This window comes from Cannabis sativa, chromosome 1 (assembly GCF_029168945.1).
Source record: "Cannabis sativa cultivar Pink pepper isolate KNU-18-1 chromosome 1, ASM2916894v1, whole genome shotgun sequence".
Classification (NCBI taxonomy): Eukaryota; Viridiplantae; Streptophyta; class Magnoliopsida; order Rosales; family Cannabaceae; genus Cannabis; species Cannabis sativa.
In genome coordinates this window covers 59050567-59073595 of record NC_083601.1, presented here as the reverse complement: position 1 = coordinate 59073595, position 23029 = coordinate 59050567, and the positions used below count along the sequence as shown (strand labels likewise).

Sequence of the window (23029 nt, the reverse complement as noted above, 5' to 3'; positions counted from 1 at the left end):
AATCCGTCAAGGATTGGCCGAGACCGAAGACAGTGACAGAGATCAGAAGCTTTTTGGGTTTAGCTGGGTACTACCGTAGGTTCGTCGAAGGGTTCTCTAAAATTTCAATGCCCCTAACCGAGCTTACAAAGAAGAATCAGCGATTTATTTGGTCAAACAAGTGCGAAGCTAGCTTTCAGGAGCTAAAACAGAGGTTGATTACTGCTCCAGTACTAGCTTTGCCTTCGGACAAGGAGAAGTTCGTAGTATATTGCGACGCATCCAAACAGGGTTTGGGGTGTGTATTGATGCAAGCCGATCGGGTCATCGCTTATGCCTCCCGTCAGTTAAAGGATTATGAACAGCGATACCCGACTCATGATCTAGAGTTGGCCGCAGTGGTTTTTGCATTGAAGATTTGGCGGCATTACCTTTTTCGGGGAGAAGTGTGAGATCTATACCGACCATAAAAGTCTCAAGTATTTCTTTACTCAGAAGGATTTGAATATGAGACAAAGGCGTTGGTTGGAATTAGTGAAGGATTACGATTGTGAGATCCTCTATGACCCCGGAAAAGCCAATGTAGTGGCCGATGCCCTGAGCAGAAAGGGTCCCGGGCAAGTAGCTAGTATGGTTCAGATCTCACCTCAGCTAGCAGAGGATATGGTTAGATCCAGCATTGAGTTTGTGGTAGGTCAGCTTCACAACTTAACGCTGCAATCTGATCTATTGGAAAGAATAAAAGTCGCTCAGATGACAGATCCGGAGTTAGTAAAGATCCGAGATGAGGTGTTGGCTGGTCAAGCCAAGGACTTTTCAGTGTCAGACAGTGGGATGCTTTTGTATAAAGCCAGGGTTTGCGTTCCGAATAGTGTGGAACTTAGAAACGAGATCTTTGAGGAGGCTCGTTCTACCCCGTATTCTCCACAATTCCCTATGAAACACATATCTTGTTTAAACATAGAAGTAATATAATGAGTCAGCTATTGTCAATATAAATTCTTGATCTTGATTGTATGTTCCATTTCGATTTTACTGTTGTAAGTAAAAGTTTGATACCTTTGAAAGTTCTTTGTTAAAGTTTCACACTACCTTAATTGAGTGGGAGAATTTTAAAGTTCTATACCCATCTTCATTAGGTTGATAATTGTGATAGGTACTTAAGAACACTACTAAAAAGCAAATCTAACCATTCACATGGATAGGTATATTTTGGGAACATGATAGTATGATTGAGTGGGAGTGCTGAACATAAATATGGAATCTATAGCTTCTACTGGTGTATAGAAGTTAAGTGATGATTCCTTTCGAGCTTAGCAAATAGAAGTAAATGGATGAGCTCTTGTTTAACTGACTAATTATTAGATCACTAAACACCATTTACAGGTAGCTAAGTGTTTTAAGGGGCAAAATACATTGAGGGGTGAGAACGGTAAAGAAATCCCATCTCGATGTAAATCATCTATATAGAGGATCTTTAAATCACAATAAGATTATAACAATGGTTAAATGAGATAGTATATTGGTATCGTGAAACATACAATATGCTCTATATAAGTCAGAGAGTGCAATTCTAAGTTCTAAGAGTGGATTCAACGAAGAATTAATAAGTAGGAATTTACTTGGTAAATTTGGTTCACTTATTGGAAGCTCAGCATATAGATCCATGGTCCCCATTCTAGTTGAGAACATTCTGCTTGTAAGACTCATTAATTGATTCGTGATTGATCAATTATAATTCTAAAGTTAGACTATGTCTAATTTTATGAATTTTCACTAATCAGTGGTGAAATTGTAAAGAAAAGAGTTTCTAGGTTTATTTATTTATTAATGGACTTTATATGTCTAATTAATAATTAAATTAAATGACAATATTATTTAATAATCTATTTTAGTTATTAAATAATTAGTTTTGGCATTTAAAAGGTTAGAATTGGAAAATTGGCATTTTTGAGAAAATAGAGATAAAATTTGATAAAATTGCAAAATTAAGTGAGGCCCATTACAACACCTAGGCCAGCCACTTAATTAGATTTTTCAAATTATTATTTTCATTATTTTAATGCCAAATAATTCTAAACCTAAACCTAGTAGTTGCCTATAAATAGAAAGTGATGGCTCATTCACAACACATGCTTTCATTAGCTTTCTGACAGAAATTTCTCTCTTCAGAAAATTGAGCCTTCCTCACTCTCTACCTTGGCCGAAATACCTCTCTCTCTTTTCCCTTCATCTTTTTCGTGACCCTAGTGAAAGAGTAAGTGCCCACACACAGCAAGCAGTAACTCAATCATAGATTGGAAGACTGTGAAGGATCAAAGCTTGAAGAAGAAGGAGATTCGGGCTCGCATCTTGATTATACTCGCTACGTAAAGGAATCAAGGGTTAGAGATCTGAGTGGAAGGAGACATTTATTCTGCTGCATCAATGTAAGGTTTTCTTAACTTTATATGTGTTCATTTTATCGTTTTAGAAAGTTCATATTTAGGATGTTTCACTACTAAAAAATCCCAAATTCCCGTCGGTTTTACACTGTCGGCCAAAGAATTCTCGACAGTTCATAAAACCGTCGCCTATACGAGCGTCGCGAAAACTGAGTAAAATTAACGACGGTTGAAAACTGTCGGGAAAATAGTATGGGCCACGGTTTAAAACCGTCGCCTATAGTAAACACTATAGGCGACGGTTTTAAGCTGTGGCCTATACTATAGGCCACGGTTTTTAACCGTGGCCTATAGTATAGGCCACAGTTTAAAACCGTGGTCTATAATGTTGTAGGCACAGGTAAAAACCGTGGCCTTTAGTATAAGCCACAGTTTTAAATCATAGCCTATACTATAGGCCACTGTTTTTAACCATGGCATATAATGTTTTAAGCACAGATTTAAACCGTGGCATATAATGTTTTCAATCTATTATAAATTTCGTATTTTTCAACGACGGGTTTTGCCAGTCATTGGATTGTAAAAAAAAAAAAAAAATAATTAGGATAAAGTATATATATTGTCATTAGTGAAAGTTAAACAGATCCTGTTTTACATAGTAAAATTTTCCCTACATTAATTCATTTTTACTGTATATTGTCACTAATTAGTTAGGATAAAGTATAAACAAAAATAGAAATTGATCATTGTAAAAGCCCTTGTCGCACTGCTTGTGCTCGAACATATTCAATCCACTGATCACGCAAAATATTCATCTCGTCATTTGAGTACGGATCGCTCTTACCCTGCAAAAAAAAAATGAAAGAAATTACATATTAATTAGTAAAAGACCTTATACATTATACTAAGTCCTAGCTAACTACCACGAAATTAGTGAAAGAGAAGCTTACAATAGACTATAATTACTATGTTTACGTATTATTGTGTAATATATAATGACTACGAGAAGATAAATTTTACCATTTCTCTCACTCGGCGTATTGGATCTTCTTCGTTCATGAAACTCTCAATAAATTTCATGACATAATATCCACATTGCTTCCCGTCTGGTTGTTGTGGACATATCGGAGTTATCCACTCAATGGGACGATCATTGCGGTTAGTTAAGCTTTTATTAACTATGTTGAGCGACCTACACAAAAAGTGAAATTAGCATATAAAATATCACACACTTATTCAGAACACATATAATTGTATTTAATATGTATATAAGGAAAAGAAAGAAAAAAAAACAAATTTGGTGGTATTTAATGTGTCTTTACTTACAAATTTAAAAATAGAGTATTGTATGAGTCTCACATTCATAACTAGAGGAATCAATATATAATTAAACAGCCACAAAAGAAATCAAACATTCTTACTCTCTCTTTCCAAAACTTTTCATATTCAATCTTCACATATATTAAGTACAATAAATATGCATTGGTTCTTAACACTTGGTTGATAAATTTACTATGTCTACATGCAGTTACTATGTCCTAATCAACAACAAAAGAAAAGGATAAAGTTAGCAGATTGCTTAAGATTTTAGGCATGTATAGAACTTACGTGTTAACAATGTATTTTAAATCTTCTGGTACATATCCATTGTTGGAATCCAAGTACGCTACTGTATGTGTACTTGGTTGGATAAGTACAACCATCCAATGATACATATTACTACACAAACAAACATGTTAGATTAACCATAAATTATGTAGAGTTATAAATTATGAAACTATAAATTTTAAATTTACTTACTAATTGTTATAGGGGGCAATAATCCATTTAGCCGGATTATCAATTTCAAGAATACGTTTGTGCAGTGCTCGAGAACGGGCATTATAATCCCCAGCATCAGAGGCAATGGCCCCAGGATTTAAAAATGCATATAGTCTGCTTAATCCATTAACATCTACCAACCGTTCCTTCAAAAACCTGTTAAAAACACACAATTAATAACAAGCTCTCAAAACAAATTTTCAAGTTTAATAAGAATTGGATATCATACTTGCAATTCGATTGCAATAGGTTGGGCTCCTAAAAATCCCATTTGGCACAATTCCTTGATGTCAATTGTTGGAAGCCATATCGAGTCGTTTTCAACCCCAAATAAATCCTTGCTGGCCTCAAAGTGGATTGTTGTTGTTTTTGGCCACATGTTGAGTAACTTAAAAAAGTTGTTGATTATTGAAGTCCTTTTTGGTGCAACGTAGCGACCCTTTTTACTTGGCCTCTCTGGTATTTTTTGAGGCTGTGTTCGAGGACCAAGTAATTCTTCAGATACTTGTCCTTTTCCACTCACAGGTGGCTTCTTCTGCATTTGGTTATTGGGGCGTTGCGTCTATATGGAAGACAAAACAATTAAGTTAGAGTTTTTAACTAATCAATAAACATATTAAGTTAAGGGAATTAATTAAAACATACCAACTCTACTCCAACTGGCGTAATGTAGTCCTTTAGCCATGCTACATAAAGTCCTACAGCATGACCTACAGTGGTGTATCCATTTTGAACGACGGGACATGGAAGACGGGCATTTTCTACATAGACTTCATCGATGAAAACCGGACGATAATCCTTGTAGAGGAAATCAGAACCCTGGACTGAGAACTTGCCATTCTTCAAATATTGTTCCTTCACCATGAATCCCTTAGCAACTTTCAATGACAATCCACTAGGCTCCAACCGAACATGCAGCCAACATGGATATTTCTGTATTTCAAAATTAAAAAAAAAAGGAATCAATACAATTTGTAAATTGACAATACAAATTAAAAAGTAATATTGAGATTACCTTTTCTGAAATGCCATCGGTATGTGGCGGTGGAGCTGGTGGAGCGGTTACCTTCTCAGCATGCAGTGTACTCGGTTGTCGTGGAGCAGAGACATGGACAGGACTTTGTGGTTGTGCTTCAGGAGCAGAAACAATGTCATCATCACGGGCTAGTTTGTTTGATTCTCCTCCAACACCCGAACCAGACGCATGTGATGTACCCGCAACACCACTATGCTGGGAACGAACTATACGCAGGAGTTCAGCCATTTGTTCTTTAAGCTGTCTATTACTCTCCTCTGTCTCACGGAGTCGCTTATCCATATCTGACAATGCTTCATTATCCTCATCTTTATTCTTCCTCTTTGTAGGGCGTGGAGTGTGGAAAAATTGGGTTTGAGTGACACCATAACCCAAGCCCCGGACTCGACCACCATGTTCATCTGTCCCAAGGGCCATGGTCAAGATGTCATTCTTCCCTTCCACACTTATTGTTCCCTCTTCGAGTTGCTTTCGCAAGTCATCCTACAAACATAATAAATAAATAGAGTTAGAATTAAATTATGAAACATAAAAATATAAATGCAATTAGACTTTAAACTTACAATGCGTTGGGCAACTTCCACAGCTGGGCCTTCCAACTCGCCTTTACTGTTTGTGCGAAGTCTCTTCCATAAATCGGCTCTATCAATTTTGACCAATTGGTGGCCTAACTCTTTCTCCATCTGTAACTCCACCATCCTCGCACCACCTCGTCCAGAGCGGTGGGGGTAAATATTTTTTGCCCTGCTAGCTTGGGCATTCTTTCTCGTCACCCCCCATTCTTTAGTTAATCTTGAAGCCACAAACTCTGTCCACTCGGTCTCATCGATTATGTCTTCGTACAATCTCGGTGGCTTCTCAAGAAGTTGTGGAGCCACATCTTTAACCTTGTAAATACCTTTTGTTAAGGTGTTTTTCCAATCCCGCCATCTCTCCCCAGCTTTTTGAATTGTTCGTCTCTTTGCCTCCTCTTCCAGCTCGAACTTACCCTGCAAAGTTTGGAAATTATAGTTATAGATACAAATCATAATCAATAGTAAAAAAAACAAGAATAGTAGTATAAGTATTACCTTAACATCATTCCATAATCTGTTCTTCAGCTCCTTATCAATTTGTGGCCACTTTTTATTCACAAGTGGTATGTTAATTCGAACCCACACCCCAATCCGGGAAACTAAATCAGTTGCTGCTTTTCCCCATTGTTGTCCGAGGTTGTTGTACTCAATTTCTAATTTTTTGCCCTCGCTTGCCAGCCTCGTTATATCTAGTCTTTTGGTTCTACCCCTAGTATTTTTCTGCTTTGGTGGGGGTTCTTCAACTTCAATATTAGGTTCTTCAACTTCATTATTATGTTCTTCAGGCATGAATGATTCTTCATATTGAGCCCACTCATCATCGTCATTTGGTGCTGGTTCCATAATAAATAGTCCTACACAAATTTAAAAATCTACATTAGAATATACAATAATATACAAATTGATAGCCACAAAAGAATACATGTTAAAAAGAATACCAACACATGTTGAAAAACTCATGGCTTGATAGTTTCATTCACCCATAACCCCTCCCCATCATCACGAGATGATACGACATCGTCCCCAACGGTGACATCAATAGGTGGTGGAGTGATTTGATGAATTTGCTCACTTATCATAAGATCATCGCCATTATGCTCTTGGTTAGCATAGTCTTTTGCTTGCGTTGTCAAGACAAGGCGACCGGCGTGCATCTAATGGGTCACTCATGTAAAACACCCGAGTGGCTTGAGACGCCATTACAAACCTATCAGACTTGTGGCCTATTCGATTCAAGTCCACTAATTTGAATCCAAGTTCATCGTCTTTAACCCCATTATCACTCCTAACCCAATCACAAAGAAAAACAGGAATTTGAAAACTACTGTAATCTAATTCCCAAATTTCTTGAATTACACCGTAAAAAGACATATTACATTCAATTGGGTTTTTATCTTTTGAACTAGATATTTGGAAAGCTCTAGCAACTATCATGACACCGCTATTTTGTGTTTTTCTAGATTTATCACGATCTTTGGTACAAAATTTAGTACTATTTATATAGTACGATTGGTACTTGAGTACATCACACGAAGGACCTCGTGATATGCAAAGCAGTGTGTTGGATACATTGCTTGGGGATTCACAATTTTCAGCATATACCTAATATGCACCAATGAAATAGTGAGCACATGTGTATATATAAGATATGAAACAAAACAATAATGTTAATATATAATACCTTTTTTTTTAACCATGTACTGAAATTTCGATAATGTTCATCTTGTACCCATTTCTGATTCCTTGCCTTAGTCGGATTATTACTCTTAATCCAATTAAAATGTTCCCTTCAACATAATAAAGCATTCGATTGATTTTAGTTTCAATTGAATATTATTAATTTGTTTTAAGTATGAATAGTTGATTTAATCTTACTCAATGTATGGTTGGACCTCGTCAATATTTTGCAAGACGAGACGATGCGCTTCTTCACGATCAGCTCGACTTACACCGCAAACAGAAACACCCCTACTCCCTTTACTTATTTCACTATTGACCCGAGTAGGACAAGCGCCAATAGTTGTAACCTCTGACAAGTAGTCTGAACAGAATTCAATCGTCTCTTCAACAATGTATGATTCAACAATACAACCCTCGGGCCTACTTCTATTTCTCACATAACCCTTTAAGATTTTCATGTATCGTTCAAATGGGTACATCCACCTCATGTACACTGGTCCACACAACTTTACCTCTCTCACCAAATGCACTGTTAGGTGAACCATTATGTCAAAAAAAGAAGGCGGAAAAAATTGCTCCAAATAACACAACACTTCTACGATTTCTAACCCGAGGTTCTCTAACTTTGTGACATCAATCACTTTACAACAAAGAGATTTGAAGAACAAACACAACCTTGTGATTGCATATCGAACTTTTTTAGGCAACACAGAACGGATACTCACTGGTAGAATGTGTTGAATTAATATATGATGATCATGAGATTTCAGACCACTCAAAATTAACTTACTCATATCTACCCAGTCAGAGACATTTGAGGAGTACCCTTCCGGTACCTTCACATTGGAGATAGAACTACACAAAGATTGTTTTTCTACTTTAGTCAGAGCATGACAAGCCGGTGGTAAAAATGTACGTCCACCAACAACTTGTGGGTGTAAATTGGCCCGTATTCCTAATTCTTTCAAATCTAGGCGAGATTTAATTCCATCTTTACTCCGCCCGGGAATATTGAACAAGGTATTAAGCAAGCTGTCTGACACATTCTTCTCAATATGCATCACGTCTAGATTATGACGCAACGCCAAATGCTTCCAATATTCGAGCTCAAAAAATATTGACTTCTTTTTCCATGGCCCCTGATGTTCACTTGCAGCAACGTCACTTTTCTCACGCTGACCTTTTCTTTTCTTCGAAGTCAATTTTCGCTTTCCAAGGTGGAATTGAACTTTATTCAACTTTTCTAACAATTCTTCTCCTTGCAAAGGTGACGGCGGCATTTCTAATTCTTGCTTACCATCGAATGCTTTTTTCCAAGTCCTAAATACATGTCCTGTAGGCAAAAACTTTCGGTGTCCCATATAACTCATTTTCTTCGAGTGTTTTAACCACATAGAACATGTTCTCTCCTCACAAATCGGGCATGCATTGTACCCTTTCACACTGTATCCAGAAAGATTTCCAAAAGCTGGAAAATCATTTATGGTCCACAGTAATATAGCCTTAAGATTAAAGTCTTCATTCCTAAAGGCATCGTATGCAGGAACACCCTCATACCATAATTGACTCAAATCATCAACTAGAGGAGCTAAATACACATCAATGTTATTACCAGGCTGTGAAGGGCCAGATATCAACAATGTGAGCATAGTGAACTTTCTCTTCATTACCAACCAAGGCGGTAAATTATACATCACAAGCAAAACTGGCCAACAACTATACTTACTACTAAGGGTGGTATGTGGATTAATTCCATCTGCAGAAAGACCAAGACGGATATTCCTAGGTTCATTTGCAAATTCAGGCCACCTAGCATCGATTGTTTTCCAAGCAGGGGAGTCAGCTGGATGTCTCATCTTACCATCTAGTTTTCTATCGGTGGCATGCCAGGTCAAATTTTTTGCATGATTGACATTTCGAAAGAATCGAACCAAACGAGGTATTGGGGGTAAGTACCATAATACCTTTGCAGGGACACCAATCTTTACCTCATCAGAATTCTTTTTCTTTTGCCACCTAGACTCACCGCACGTGGGACACGATATTGCATCCACAAAACTCTTACGATATAGAATGCAATCATTAGGACATGCATGTATCTTTTCATATTGCATACCTAAGGAAGACAGTGTCTTCTTTGCCTCGTAGAAAGACAAAGGCATCTCATTACCTTCAGGTAATAACTCTACTAGAAAAGCTAGTAAATCCGTAAAACTTTTATCACTCCACCCATGTTTCGCTTTTATATTGTATAATCTAACAAGCGTAGACAATTTAGTAAACCTATTACAATTAGGGTAAATAGGTTTCTCAGCATCCTCTACAAAATTTTGAAATTCCAATGGATCGACATTTGATTGAAATTGTGCATCTCCTATCATTTCTGGAATGTGATCATCCTGATAATCCAAGTTAACATTCTTAACCTTCTTAGACTTAGATGTTTCCTCGCCATGAACTCTAATATTTTCCCCGTGGTAACACCAAACCTTATAACTCTTGTCTATTCCGTTCCTAAATAAATGCTCCTTTATTTTACTAGTATTCATACGCTCCATGTTACCACATTTAAGACAAGGACAAAGAATCAACTTTGGATTTTTTGCGTGCTTATGACAAAAATCCAAAAAAAAGTCAACACCTTCCTTATACTCTGCTGATAATCTATTCGCACTCATCCAATTTCTATCCATTTTGCAACTTCTAAAAAAGAAAAAAAAAACTTTATTAAATTATTTGTTTGAATGTGTATTTATTAATCACCACACATATAAATTTTCACTAAGTTCTTACATTTTTTATCTAAAATTTATGTATTTTTAATGAAATTTATCCTAATTCGACCGAAATTTCGACAGCATAACAACTGTAATTGGACGTTCCCAAAAATTTTAAACATGCAAAAAACAAAAAACAAACACACAAAATAATACAAAACTAACAAAACAATATTAAAACTATCCACCCATCCGACCGCAGTACATGTATATTCACAGAACCTACTTCACTACGGATGAATATCTAAGATATTCAAACTCCACTAAATTAAGAATTTAAAGTTTTAGTGATTATACCTTTCTCCGATAAAGTTAGCTACTTGTGTACTCTTCAATCAACACAAACCACTCGATACCTAAAAATTAAATTTAAAATATGCATCAATAATATTTGCTTTTTCATGGGCTATTAACTCTTTTAGCTATTATTGATCAGAGTTACTTACACTTTTTTTTTGTTGGACCTCTTTCATATACAGTAGAAGCAGAAAGAATCTTAGTTGATCGTGTTGCTCATCTTAATCCTTCTGATGGAGGTTCTGCTACAACACAATGTAATTTTGATTTATCTTTGTTGCCAATAAAAATTAATAATAATAATAATAATAAGTCATTCATCCATTAAAATTTCAAGAACTTTAGCCACAATTGAAACAAGCATTGATTTTGTATTCTACTAAACAACAGATCAAACATTTTGCCTCAACTCACATCACCTGTTCAAAATTGAAAAATAAAAAATAAAAATATTTTTAAAAAAAGAGTACAAATTCTGGGGGAAAACGTAGACAAGATATCATTATCTTTCTTGTATTAATGTGAAATAGTAATACAAGCAAAAATTGGTTAAGGAAATCCAGTGTGAAGCCGAGATATCATTATTCTGGAAATCAAATTTTCATAGCATTTAGTTTGTAACAACGCAAAAGGTTACAGGTATGTTTCACACGTCCAGCAAGTAGATTGTCTCCACAGGCAATGATATTAACAAAAAAAAATACAGTATCTAGAACTCTTGCAGGATTAATTAAGCTGTTGAAAATAAATGTTTGAAATTTAGCTGAAATCGTCTCATAAGAATTGTAGGAGAGAAATTATCGACTGAACATTTAGTTATCAATTGTAAATATTTGAGGGAAATCTTAGCTTTTTTTACATCGTTTTTCTCTTAAGCCACATTGTGCCACCAAAAAAATATATTGAAACTGGAGTTTGAGCTTCTGGGTGTATGATGTTATTAATTTTTGGGTTTACATTTTGTAATATTATTTCATGTCTTGCATAACATAATGGAATTCTTTTAATTTAAATTGTTCTTTTCTTTTTTCTTTTTCTTACTGGCCTGTAAAACATCTGAAATATGTAGATGAGAAATTTTCTTTCTGACTGAGACTTGCAAACTACAAAACTATATGGTTTGAGTTCTTTAAATTAGTTACTCTTTTTGTATATGCAGACTAAGAGAACCAAGAAGGCCGGAATTGTAGGGAAATATGGTCAGTGCTTTTTCTTAGTCATCTTTTGTTTCTTAAGCATATCCTGAAAATTTGATTTAGAACAAATGGTTTTGTTTAATAATGATGGAAGGTGGGATATTACAAATAGCTGAACTTACAAATTTGATTTAGAACAAACTATAATTTAGTTAATTTTACTTCATATAACAATGAAATATAGCAGTTAAATCAATGATCGGTCATCTCATTAGCATTTTTCAATAAATCACTTAATTCATATGGAAATTTTATCAATCATAATTAAACTTAGCATAAGAGATAGAAAGAACAATTGTAAAGACAAAATTATATAGTCTCAGTTATAGATTCTTCTAATTTCTCAGCTACGAACCAATGGATTAACAATAAGAAACAATTCCAAGTTTTCTTTTTTTGACAAAAATTACTCACATACAGATTTGATTCATTCTTCATCTTTATAATTCATATATAAAATGACTAAAAACAAAAACTAATTGAACAGGTCATTATTCTCAATGGTTCTCTGTTTTCTCGGCATCCAAACAACCTTGATTCAATTCAATAATCCAGAATTTTAAAACAACAAAAAATGATATTTATAAATAAATAAAACAGAGCATTATTCATTACCTGTCCACTCTTCCTTGACAACTGATCGAACCCATTTCGGGAGGTCCAAAATCTGTTCTTCATCCTCAACGCGATTAGGCCAAGTACTGGCCAGAGAAGGGTATTGTGAAGGTGCTCTTCCCGTAAGAACTTCAAAAACCAAGACACCAAAGTTGTACATATCAACTTTCTGAGATAGCCCAATAAAAAAATGATAAACAAAAATCTAGAAAGATAAAACTTACAAAAGGCAAGAGCTGAAGCATACCAGAGTATCAAGAGCTGAAGCAGAATCGATGATCGGATCTGAGGTTGAAGGAGGGGCTCTCGGCAGTGGAGGGGTGGCGGAGCTGCGTCGCCGGTGGTGTGATTTCCGTCACCGTTAGAGAGAGAGAGAGAGGGAGATAGATGAGTGAGATCGAGAGAGGGAGATTATCGAGAGAGGGAGATAGAGTGAGTGAGATCAAGAGAGGGAGATAGAGTGAGTGAGATCAAGAGAGGGAGATAGAGTGAGTGAGATCGAGAGAGTGAGATGGAGTGAGTGAGTGGGTGAGAGATGGAAATAAATGGAGGGAATAATAAGGCAAAATGGGGGGAAAGCAAAAATTATATAATTTTACTTTAACCTTATACCCGACGGTTTTGAACCGTCGGGCAAAGAATGAGCCACGTTTTAAAACTGTGGCGAATACTTTCCCCGACGGTTCTAAACCGTGGCGAATAGTGCATCAATTTTTTTTTTTAATTTTTTCTCTACATTTATTAACTGTCGCCTATTGTTTACGAGTGTTCAAAACTGTCGCCTATAGTACAATATAGGCGACGGTTTTAAACACTCAGATAATTTTTTTAGCGACGGGTCTTCAAAAAAAGCGTTTTTGGGACCGTCGCGAATTTGGCCTTTTGTAGAAGTGTTTAAACAACATACTTGTGAGTAGATCTAAGATCCTGGTAAAATAATTCCCAACAGTAAATCGGTGATAAAACAAAACTTTTTTAGTGTATGGGATTAGATATTGAAAATAGAAACTTTTAAGACAAAAATGAGGTGAAATGGTGAAGAAATGAGAGAGATATGTGGGTTTTTAGAGGTGGTTGGCGAGGGTTTTCGTGGGTTTTTCGTGGGTTTCTCTCTGCTGTAAGTGGCTGGGTAGGCTGGAGAAGAAGAAGTGAGGAAGAAGAAGAGGATGCAGAGGGTTATTAAGGGGAAATCCTATGCCGTCGATTCCTAGCAAAGAACCGACGGCGTAGGTGCACACGTGTCAATAAAGTGTGCACCTATGCCGTCGGTTCTTTGCTAGGAACCGACGGCATAGGGTCTCCCAGAAACCCTTAAAAAATCCCAATTTCCAACCGACGGGATAGGGTTTACTAATATATATACCTACGATTTTTACCGAAAAACCGCCTCTAAATGTCAATTTCGAATCTGGTGGGTGTTCTCACACCCTTTAGCTTCCCTTTTTATAAAATGGGTTAAAAAAAGGGAAGCTAAAGGCCCATATTGTAGTAGTGATAGTTTCTATATCATTCTTTGTTGTTGAAGGAAAAAAAAGTCTAAATAGTTTTATGCATCATCAGTCACAAGAGAGTTTATTAAACTTAAAAATTATTATCTTTTATTTATTTTATTATAAAAACATATGCCATTTCTCTGTTAATTCTATCATTTTTAATATTTATCATAAAATTACAATCTTTCCACATATTTTGACAAATAATAAATTTTGTTTATAATTTCAAAAATGTTATTTCATTTATAATACATATATTAAAATATTATATTTTATATTATATCGCTTAATTAATACTGAAAAAATTAAAATATATAAAGATTACAAAAATTGGGTAATGCCGCGCGAAGCGCGGCTTAGTTCCCTAGTTTATTCATAAAAAGAATCACAACATTAACAAATAGTTATTGTTGACTGGGAAAATTATCAACTGACTCGGAGTTTAATAAATGTTGATTAATCACCAATAAGGAGTTAAGGATAATAAATAAATAGAAATAACACACAAAATTATAGATGTTTGGTCCCGTTAGTTATAGGTAGTGACCTACTCCCCTTTGTGGATGTTATTGAAGAAGAAATCAAGGCTCGTGTAGCCTTTCTCAACATTCCTGGTGTCGTTTCTCCTAGTCGGCATATTGACTACCCGGCCAAGCCCTTTTTGAGACTTATCTTCCTTGTGGGATTTCTTGTAAAAAATTCCTGCAAGGTGAGTCAATTTCCCCTTCTCGGGCTAGCATGTTGACGGCCCAGCCAGATAGTTCTTGGAAGGCAATTTGTAGCTCATAGCTATCAGTCTCATATAGGATTTGTTAGGTATACTTCTGCCCAGAAGTCCCTTGTCAAGTAAAGGGTTGGCTATATTTGTTGAAATATGTTTTACCGGGATCTAGATTTACTAACTATTATATTTTTAACATCCTAAATATGAACTTCTAAAACGATATAAAATAAACACATAAAAGGTATGAGAAACCTTACATTGGTTGCAGCAGAGTATCACCAGGATCTAAGCCCGAAACTCCTTGTTGTTTGGATTCTTCACAGTCTTACACACTATGATTGAGAACTTACTTGATATGTGTGGGCATGCACTCAATCACTAAGGATTGAAATTATTTGTGAGGAAGGCTATAGTATTTTGAAATTAGAAGAAGAATCAGAAGGAAGAGGTCTCATGAACCTAGAGAGAAAACTAGGTTTTTAGCTTAAAAGGCATTAGTTGGATAATGAGACCATAGCCTTCCTTTTATACTAATTTATACTAGGGTTAGGGTAGAATTATTTGGAATAAGAAATTGATAAAAAAAATAGTGTAAAATAACAACCTAGTGGCCGGCCACATAGTGGGCCCTTTAATAGTTTGGTTTTTTGCCATTTTTCTCAACTATTTTATCTATTTTTCACAAATACCACTTTTTACACTTTCAACCCTATAAATACCAAAACTATTTATTTAACAATTAACATAATTATCAAATAAAATTGTCATTTATAACATTAATTAATTAAATTCCATAAAGTCTCTTAATTAATAAATTCACTCTAAAATACTATTTCTTCACAATCAAACCATATCTTAGTGAAAAATTCATAAACTAGACATAGTCTAATTTTAGAATTATAATTGATTAATTAAAATCAATTAACTGAGCCTTACAAGTAGTTTGTCTCAATTAGTATGGAGACCCTGGGCCTATATAACCGAGCTCCCAATAAGCAGATCTAGAATTTACCAAGTAAATTCTCTAACTTATTAATTCCTCGTTGAACCACTATAGAACTTGGAATTGCACTCTCATTACATAGAACGCTCTATATGTTCCACGATATAGATACGCTATTAATTATCTATTATTATAATCCCAAGAATCAATGATCCTCTATAGATGATCTACATTGCATAGGGATTAATTTACCATTATACCCTTCAATGTATGTTATCCTTAAAACACTTAGCTACCTATAAATGATATTTCAGTGAACTTATATAATTACTGAAATGAGTACTCAACCATTTATCTCTGTTTAGCCAAGCTCGAAGGAAATCATTGTTTCACTTTTATGTCCAGATAGAAGCTATAGATTCCGAATCTATGATTAGCGCTCCCACTCAATTGTACTATCATGTTCCCAAAATGTACGTATCACCCAGACTAAAAGGTAGGCTTAACTAACAAATCAAAGAACAAAAATAAAACTCTTGAGATCGAACCTAACCATGTCAGGATTAAGATCATTTGATCTAGCATCAACTAGGTGATATTGAATTGAATAGATTTTACGGTAAATTTATCATATCTAATCAAAATTCAATATCGGTCCCTTCCGATGCATACTCCATGCATCCAACCCAGGATTTACTTTAACCAATGCCCTGAAAAGGACATAGAACTTATCCAAGGTGTAAGTAAACTATGTTGTAGATTATCATATCAGTTAAACACTGTATACTGATAAATCGAGGAATACATTTAATCACACAATCTTGATTACTTTCCACTGTGTTGACAACACAATAAACAAGAATACCAGTGTGATAAAGGTTTGGATGAATTTATAAATCAAATAAACATATAAATGATCACATGAACGAAATGACATACTAAACAAGTAATGAAAATAATTTTATTTCTTTATTGATAATTGAATAGAAAAGATTACATTGAAATATAGTTTTATTTAAGGCACAAAGCCCAACAATATTATGCCACATGTAAGTGACATGTCAAATGTGCAAACTTTGTAATGACATTTGCCCCATAAGTCTGCATGTAAACATCTGTTCGGATGGGGACTTTTGATACTTGTATGTATGCTAGCAGGTACGTGAGCTCCATGTGATCGACATTTTGGCAACTATTCCGTGATGAAGTGAACTGTCACCTTTTAGTCTCTTTAGTTCTTTATTAGCGAGCCATCAAGTTGAGCCAATTTATAGACTCTTACTCCAACTACTGCTTTGATAACATAGGACCCTCCCAGTTCGGGTTGAACACTCCTTCTAATGCATCTCTCGTATTTGGAAAGACTAGTCTTAACACAAAGTCTCCAACATTGAATAGTTTGTTGACTTTTTTGTTGAAGTATCTTGTGACTTGGTGTTGGTATTTAGCTCGCCAATAAAAGGATCAAGAGAGTATTAATAGAGGATGGGAGATCAGTAAATATCCTTTACAAGGAGACCTTAAAGAAAATGGGGTTCGAAAAAGCTAAATTAAGGCCTTGTATGGTGAACCTTTATCGATTCACCAGAGACGCTATCGCCAGCCTTGGCATAATCGAGCTCGCATTAACTTTAGGCGAGGTTCCTTTATCTGCTACGGTCATGCAAGACTTCTTAGTTGTTGACCTGCCCTCGGCTTACAACATATTGTTGGGTCATCGAACACTGATCGGACTAGGGGTGTAACGCCCTAAAACTAAGGCACGCTACAGTGCTTTTTCAATTAATGTGCAATCTTTGCTAATCAAAGAAGTTTCTCGAAAAACGTGTCAAATTAAAACTTTTGCATTAAATATTAAACTTTGTAATATAATAAAATATTTACAAATGCCGGGATCCCATTTTCAAACTTTGTAAATTTTACTTTCCAAAATACACAAATTTACTGGTCCCACAGCGACTTTCAAAATACAACTCCTAGATGTCCCGAGACCGAACACTCCAGGTCGCGCTGCTTGAGATGTACAATCCCATCTGAGCTCGGGTTCACTCCTGTTCAGTCTTAGCCTTTCCTTTACCTACACATGGAAGCAGAATTGTGAGTCGACAAACTCAGTAAGAAATGCATATAACATATCATATAATTTCCAACCTGTAAATAGGCGCCCATACACCCATTTACAGAGCTTAACAGATAATTATGAACGTTCTAACTAGGATACGACCATGTACCATGTACCACATGCACTCAGTATTCCTTCGTACTAGTGTAGGTAAGGTATGACCGCACCTTGAGTACTATCTAGTGTGGTACCACAGACACCTTGTACCTTCCCGTACAAGTGCTGGTAACACCATGACGTACTTCCAAACATTATACACCTTACCAATGCACTTTGTACCGCAACCATACAAGTGTTGGTAGTGTATGAACCACAACAAATAAGCATGTATACATATTAACACATATATACATTCAGATAATCACATCATACATTATACACAGTTCTTACCTGTTTTCCGAATTCAAGTGTGCTGGCCGACCTGAACGAAAATCTCGTGCTAGATGGATGCCCTGATCACAATAATTGTAACACAGATGAGTGACTCGCTAAATCACTTTCCGGGACTTAAACTTGAAACTAAAAGTTTCCCTATCGATAAACCACATGGCAGTACCCTAAATATTTCAAAATTGGGAAAAACTAGGGTTCCGAAAATTCCCCCAACCGGCAGACCGGTTCCCAACCAGAATTCCAGTTCTGGGTCACCAACCGGTCGACCGGTTGCCACAGGTCCCCCAGAACTAGAATTCCGGTTCTGTGCTGTGAACCCAAAAAATTCTCCCCTTGACCTCAAAATCCATCCAAACTTCACCAAACTTTCCAGTATACCTGTACAGTGCATTTACAACCTAAACCAACCAGAAAATCACAAAACAAACCAATAAATTCCAACTTCCCATTAATGCTCAAAGCTTGAGTTTCAAAACTCAAGCTTGCTTAAAACTAACACCCAGCATCAAAGTTAACTACCAGAACCCTTAATCAACAAATATTGAACATAAAAACCCAAACCTAACCATTTCTAAACTTAACAGCCACCATAATTCAAAATCATGCTTGAAACCAAAGTAAACTCAACTAAGAATTCATAATTCAAAAGGTAAAGGTTTCTAGGGTTTACCTCACTTACTACAACCTTGAATCCTTGATAAATTCCAGAGAAATGGAAGAAAAATGATTGCCCTTGCCCTGGATTTGCCTCAGCCGAAAGAGAGGAAGAGAGAAAGAAAGTTTTAGGTTTGACTTTTTCTTTTAATTTTTTATTTCAAATGAAAAGGGAGTTAATTGATTAATTCCCTTGCTGAGTTGATTAAATTACAAGGTGTCACAACCCTAGGCTGCAACCTACTCTCCCCTTGGCAATTTACTAAAATGCCCTTACACATAAAACTAGGGTATTTCTTAAGCTAGGGGTAAAATGGTCAAATCCCATAACCCTGTCAACCGCGATATTTTATTTTCTCTAAAATATTTCCCACTAAGAAATAAGGTTCTAAACTTACCCATGTGATCAATCTAGCCATCCATCGCATTTTGCGTTGTCGCCGAGCAAAAATTATAAAAATAACATATTTCACATATAAGCTAAATAATACCCCTAGAGTTTAATATAATCTCCAGAATTGAGAAATTATAACTCTAATTTTTATTTCTAAATATTGGGGTCCACAATTAAATAAATTCACAAATAATAATAAAATAATAAAAATTAGTGCTAATTGCCTTTACTAATCCAAATTACTAAAGCGGTCATTACAATTATCCCCCCGTTAATAGGATTTTGTCCTCGAAATCTAACCTGAATAGCTCTAGATGTTGAGTCCTCATATCAGACTCCAATTCCCAGGTGGCTTCTTCCACCTTACTATTCCTCCAGAGCACCTTAACCAGTGCAATAGTCTTGTTCCGAAGAACTTTTTCCTTTCTATCCAGAATCTGCACAGGTTGCTCTTCATAGGATAAGTCTGGCTGCAGTTCAAGGGCTTCATAACTCAAGACATGAGTCGGGTCTGACACGTATTTCCTTAACATAGAGATGTGAAATACGTCATGAACAGCTGATAACGCTAGTGGTAAAGCTAGCCGATACGCTACCTGCCCGACCTTCTCAAGTATCTGAAATGGCCCAATGAACTTAGGCCTTAGCTTACCCTTCTTGCCGAAGCGCCTAATATCCTTCATTGGTGAAACACGCAGGAAAACATGTTCCCCTACCTAAAATGTAACACCTCTGCGCTTCAGATCAGCATAACTTTTCTGCCTGCTTTGAGAAGCAAGCATCCGAGCCTTGATCTTATCAATAGCTTCATTGGTCCTCTGCACTAACTCTGGACCCAAGTACTTCCTTTCTCCCGTCTCGTCCCAATGAATAGGAGAACGACATTTTCTACCATATAACATCTCATAGGGAGCCATCCCTATTGTACCCTGGTAGCTATTGTTGTAGGAGAATTCAATTAAAGGTAAGTACTTACTCCATGAACCCTCAAAGTCCATGACACAGGCTCGCAGTAAGTCTTCCAAAATCTGAATAGTTCTTTCTGACTGACCATCAGTCTGAGGGTGAAAGGCTGTGCTAAACTTTAACTTGGTACCCATAGCCTTCTGAAGACTCACCCAAAACTTCGATGTAAACTTTGGATCCCTATCTAACACAATAGATTTAGGGGCTCCATGGAGACGAACTATCTCCTTCACGTACAATTCAGCGTACTGATCCACTGAATATGTAACTTTCACTGGTAGAAAGTGAGCTGACTTTGTGAATCTATCCATGATGACCCATACTGAATCATACATTCCCGTAGTTCTAGGCAAACCAGTTACGAAATCCATTGCAATGTCCTCCCACTTCAATTCAGGAAGGACTAAAGGTTGCAGTAACCCTGCCGACCTCTGATGTTCAGCTTTAATCTGCTGGCAGGTTAAGCACTTGGACACGTAGTCCACCACATCTCTTTTCATCCCATACCACCAGAAGTAGGGTTTCAAATCCTGATACATTTTGGTGGTTCCCGGATGCAATGAATAAGGCGTGGTATGAGCTTCATCAAGTATCTCTCTCTTAAGCTCATCAACATTAGGAACACAAACTCGAGCTTTGTATAACAACATTCCACTGTTCGAGACTGAAAAGCCTCTAGGTCGACCAGCCATTACTTCATCTCGAACCTTAACTAGCTCAGAATCTTCTAACTGTGCCTTTTTGATTCTTTCTATTAGATCAGACTGAAGTGTTAAATTATGCAATTTCCAAACTACGAACTCAATCCCTACACTAACCATTTCAGAAGCTAGTTGAGGGGCTATCATAACGGTGGTATAAACTTGCCCAGAACCTTTTTTGCTTAAAGCATCGGCCACAACATTGGCTTTCCCGGAGTGATACAAAATTTCACAGTCGTAGTCCTTAACCGATTCCAACCACCTTCTCTGCCGCATATTCAAATCTTTTAGGGTGAAAAAGTATTTAAGACTCTTATGATCAGTATAAATCTCACACTTTTCACCGTAAAGATAATGTCGCCATATCTTTAAAGCAAAAACCACAGCAGCAAGCTCTAAGTCATGAGTTGGATAGCGCTGCTCATAATCTTTCAGTTGACGAGAGACATAGGCTATGACTCTGTCAGCTTGCATCAGAACACATCCCAGACCCTGTCTAGATGCATCACAGTAAACCACGAATTTCTCTTGATCTGATGGCAAAGCTAACACCAGAGCTGTTATCAAACGTTGCTTCAACTCCTGAAAACTTGTTTCACACTTGTCTGACCACACAAATCTCTGATTTTTCTTGGTCAATTCGGTTAGGGGCATAGAAAGTTTAGAAAATCCTTTGACGAAACGTCAATAATACCCTGCTAAACCGAGAAAACTTTGAACTTCCGTCACAGACTTGGGCCTCGGCCAGTTCTTCACTGATTCTACCTTGTTTGGATCAACCATAATTCCATTCTTCCCAACAATATGACCCAGAAAAGACACCTCAGACAACCAGAATTCACACTTTTTAAATTTTGCATACAACTTGTGATCCCTAAGTCGCTGCAATACCATTCGAAGATGATGCTCGTGCTCCTCTTCTGATTGAGAGTATACAAGAATGTCGTCGATAAACACTATAACGCAGTTATTGAGGAAATCCTTGAATACCCTATTCATGAGATCCATAAAGGCTGTAGGAGCATTAGTCAATCCGAATGACATTACCAGAAACTCATAGTGCCCATATCTGGTTCTAAAAGCAGTCTTCGGTATGTCCTCCTCTCAAATTCTAAGTTGATGATAACCAGACCGTAAATCAATCTTCGAAAACACTGTCTTTCCCTGAAGCTAATCGAACAGATCGTCAATTCTGGGCAACGGGTACTTGTTCTTAATCGTCAGCTTGTTTAGTTCCCGATAATCGATACACATTCTGAGGGAACCATCCTTCTTTTTCACAAATAGAACCGGAGCTCCCCAAGGCGATACACTGGGTCGGATAAACCCAATGTCAAGCATCCCCTGAAGTTGTAACTTAAGCTCCTTGAGTTCTGCTGGAGCCATCCTATATGGAGCTTTAGAAACAGGTTCGACTCCAGGTGCCAAATCAATTACAAAATCCATCTCTCGCTGTGGCGGCAATCCCGGCAACTCCTCGGGAAGCACGTCAAGAAAATGTTTCACCACCCTGACTGCCTCAGGCCCAAATGTTTCAGGTCTGATGGAGTCAAATACCACTGCTAGAAATCCTACACAGCCATTGCATAGTAAATCTCTAGCCCTCAGCACAGAAATAACTGGGATCTGAGACCCCTGAACTGATCCAACATAAACAAATGGATCTTCACCTTTCGGCTGAAAAGTCACCATTTTACGCCTACAATCTATACTGGCCAAATACTTGGATAGAAAATCAATTCCCAGTATAATGTCAAACTCAATTAATTTCAATTCTATGAGGTCAGTACTCAATTTCCTATCTTCGATCCTAATTGGCATAGACCTAATGCGCCTATTATAGATAACCAATTCCCCGCTAGGCATTAGGGTTCCAAACCCTCTTTCTAAAATATCACAAGGCCTACCCAAAATGTAACACCCTAACTACCTTAGGCGTATTACGTGATTTTTAAACGTACTGTGCAGCTCGTTGCTAATCAACGAGGTTTATGGAAAAACGTGATTAATTAAAATTTTGCTTTTTAATTAAACTTATAAACCATATTATAAAAAGTCTCGGGATCCCGATTTATAAAATCATTTACAAACGTTTTTAACTGATTAACTTTTACATCAAAATGAAAGTCGTCTAACGACAGTTACAAAAATCTCAGCCGTGCTGTCCCGAGGATCGTACGCTCCAGGCCTAACCGCCCCGACATGTACAATCTCATATGCTCGGTCACGGTCCATCAGCTACAGCTTTGCCTTTACCTACACATGAACATAAACTGTGA

At 36.7% G+C, this 23029-nt stretch overlaps 3 protein-coding genes and 1 non-coding gene across 5 annotated transcripts; all 4 read right to left on the bottom strand.

Moving 5' to 3' along the window:
• Window positions 1-2609: 2609 nt before the first annotated feature.
• On the bottom strand, window positions 2610-2745 carry LOC133033824 (small nucleolar RNA ACA64). Its single transcript, XR_009685886.1, has one exon. It is a non-coding gene; the product is annotated as a small nucleolar RNA ACA64 (small nucleolar RNA).
• A 307-nt stretch (window positions 2746-3052) lies between these two features.
• On the bottom strand, window positions 3053-4356 carry LOC133033652 (uncharacterized). The gene is made up of 4 exons (XM_061108650.1): window positions 4164-4356; window positions 3972-4082; window positions 3384-3555; window positions 3053-3208 (listed from the first exon to the last, which is right to left on the bottom strand). Exons 2-4 carry the CDS (start codon window positions 4076-4078, stop codon window positions 3107-3109), a joined length of 381 nt encoding a protein of 126 aa, XP_060964633.1. The 5' UTR covers window positions 4079-4082; window positions 4164-4356; the 3' UTR covers window positions 3053-3106.
• A 51-nt stretch (window positions 4357-4407) lies between these two features.
• Window positions 4408-6910, bottom strand: LOC133035361 (uncharacterized). Its single transcript, XM_061111175.1, has 6 exons — window positions 6734-6910; window positions 6291-6649; window positions 5784-6209; window positions 5200-5703; window positions 4830-5117; window positions 4408-4746 (listed from the first exon to the last, which is right to left on the bottom strand). The coding sequence occupies exons 1-6, from the start codon at window positions 6753-6755 to the stop codon at window positions 4408-4410; spliced, it is 1938 nt and encodes a 645-aa protein (XP_060967158.1). The 5' UTR covers window positions 6756-6910.
• Window positions 6911-7541: 631 nt separating this feature from the next.
• LOC133033651 (uncharacterized) lies at window positions 7542-11030 on the bottom strand. 2 transcript variants are annotated; one of them, XM_061108649.1, is made up of 3 exons: window positions 10699-11030; window positions 10550-10608; window positions 7542-10178 (listed from the first exon to the last, which is right to left on the bottom strand). In XM_061108649.1, exon 3 carries the CDS (start codon window positions 10166-10168, stop codon window positions 7667-7669), a length of 2502 nt encoding a protein of 833 aa, XP_060964632.1. In that variant the 5' UTR covers window positions 10169-10178; window positions 10550-10608; window positions 10699-11030; the 3' UTR covers window positions 7542-7666. The 2 variants fall into 2 exon arrangements, with proteins under 2 accessions (XP_060964632.1, XP_060964631.1); XM_061108648.1 differs by having other exon boundaries at window positions 7542-10608.
• Window positions 11031-23029: the final 11999 nt, after the last annotated feature.

Bases quoted from the DNA above. Each gene is read 5' to 3' on its own strand.
- LOC133035361 (XM_061111175.1), bottom strand. From the start codon at position 6,755: ATGAGTTTTTCAACATGTGTTG. The intron at 6,650-6,733 runs GTATTCTTTTTA...AAATTTGTGTAG, and splicing joins GAGTTTTTCAACATGTGTTG to GACTATTTATTATGGAACCA. The intron at 5,118-5,199 runs GTAATCTCAATA...TTTGAAATACAG, and splicing joins CCGATGGCATTTCAGAAAAG to AAATATCCATGTTGGCTGCA.
- LOC133033651 (XM_061108648.1), bottom strand. From the start codon at position 10,168: ATGGATAGAAATTGGATGAGTGCGAATAGATTATCAGCAGAGTATAAG.
- LOC133033652 (XM_061108650.1), bottom strand. From the start codon at position 4,078: ATGTATCATTGGATGGTTGTACTTATCCAACCAAGTACACATACAGTA. The intron at 3,556-3,971 runs GTAAGTTCTATA...CTTTTTGTGTAG, and splicing joins TTAAAATACATTGTTAACAC to GTCGCTCAACATAGTTAATA. The intron at 3,209-3,383 runs GTAAAATTTATC...TTTTTTTTGCAG, and splicing joins TACGCCGAGTGAGAGAAATG to GGTAAGAGCGATCCGTACTC.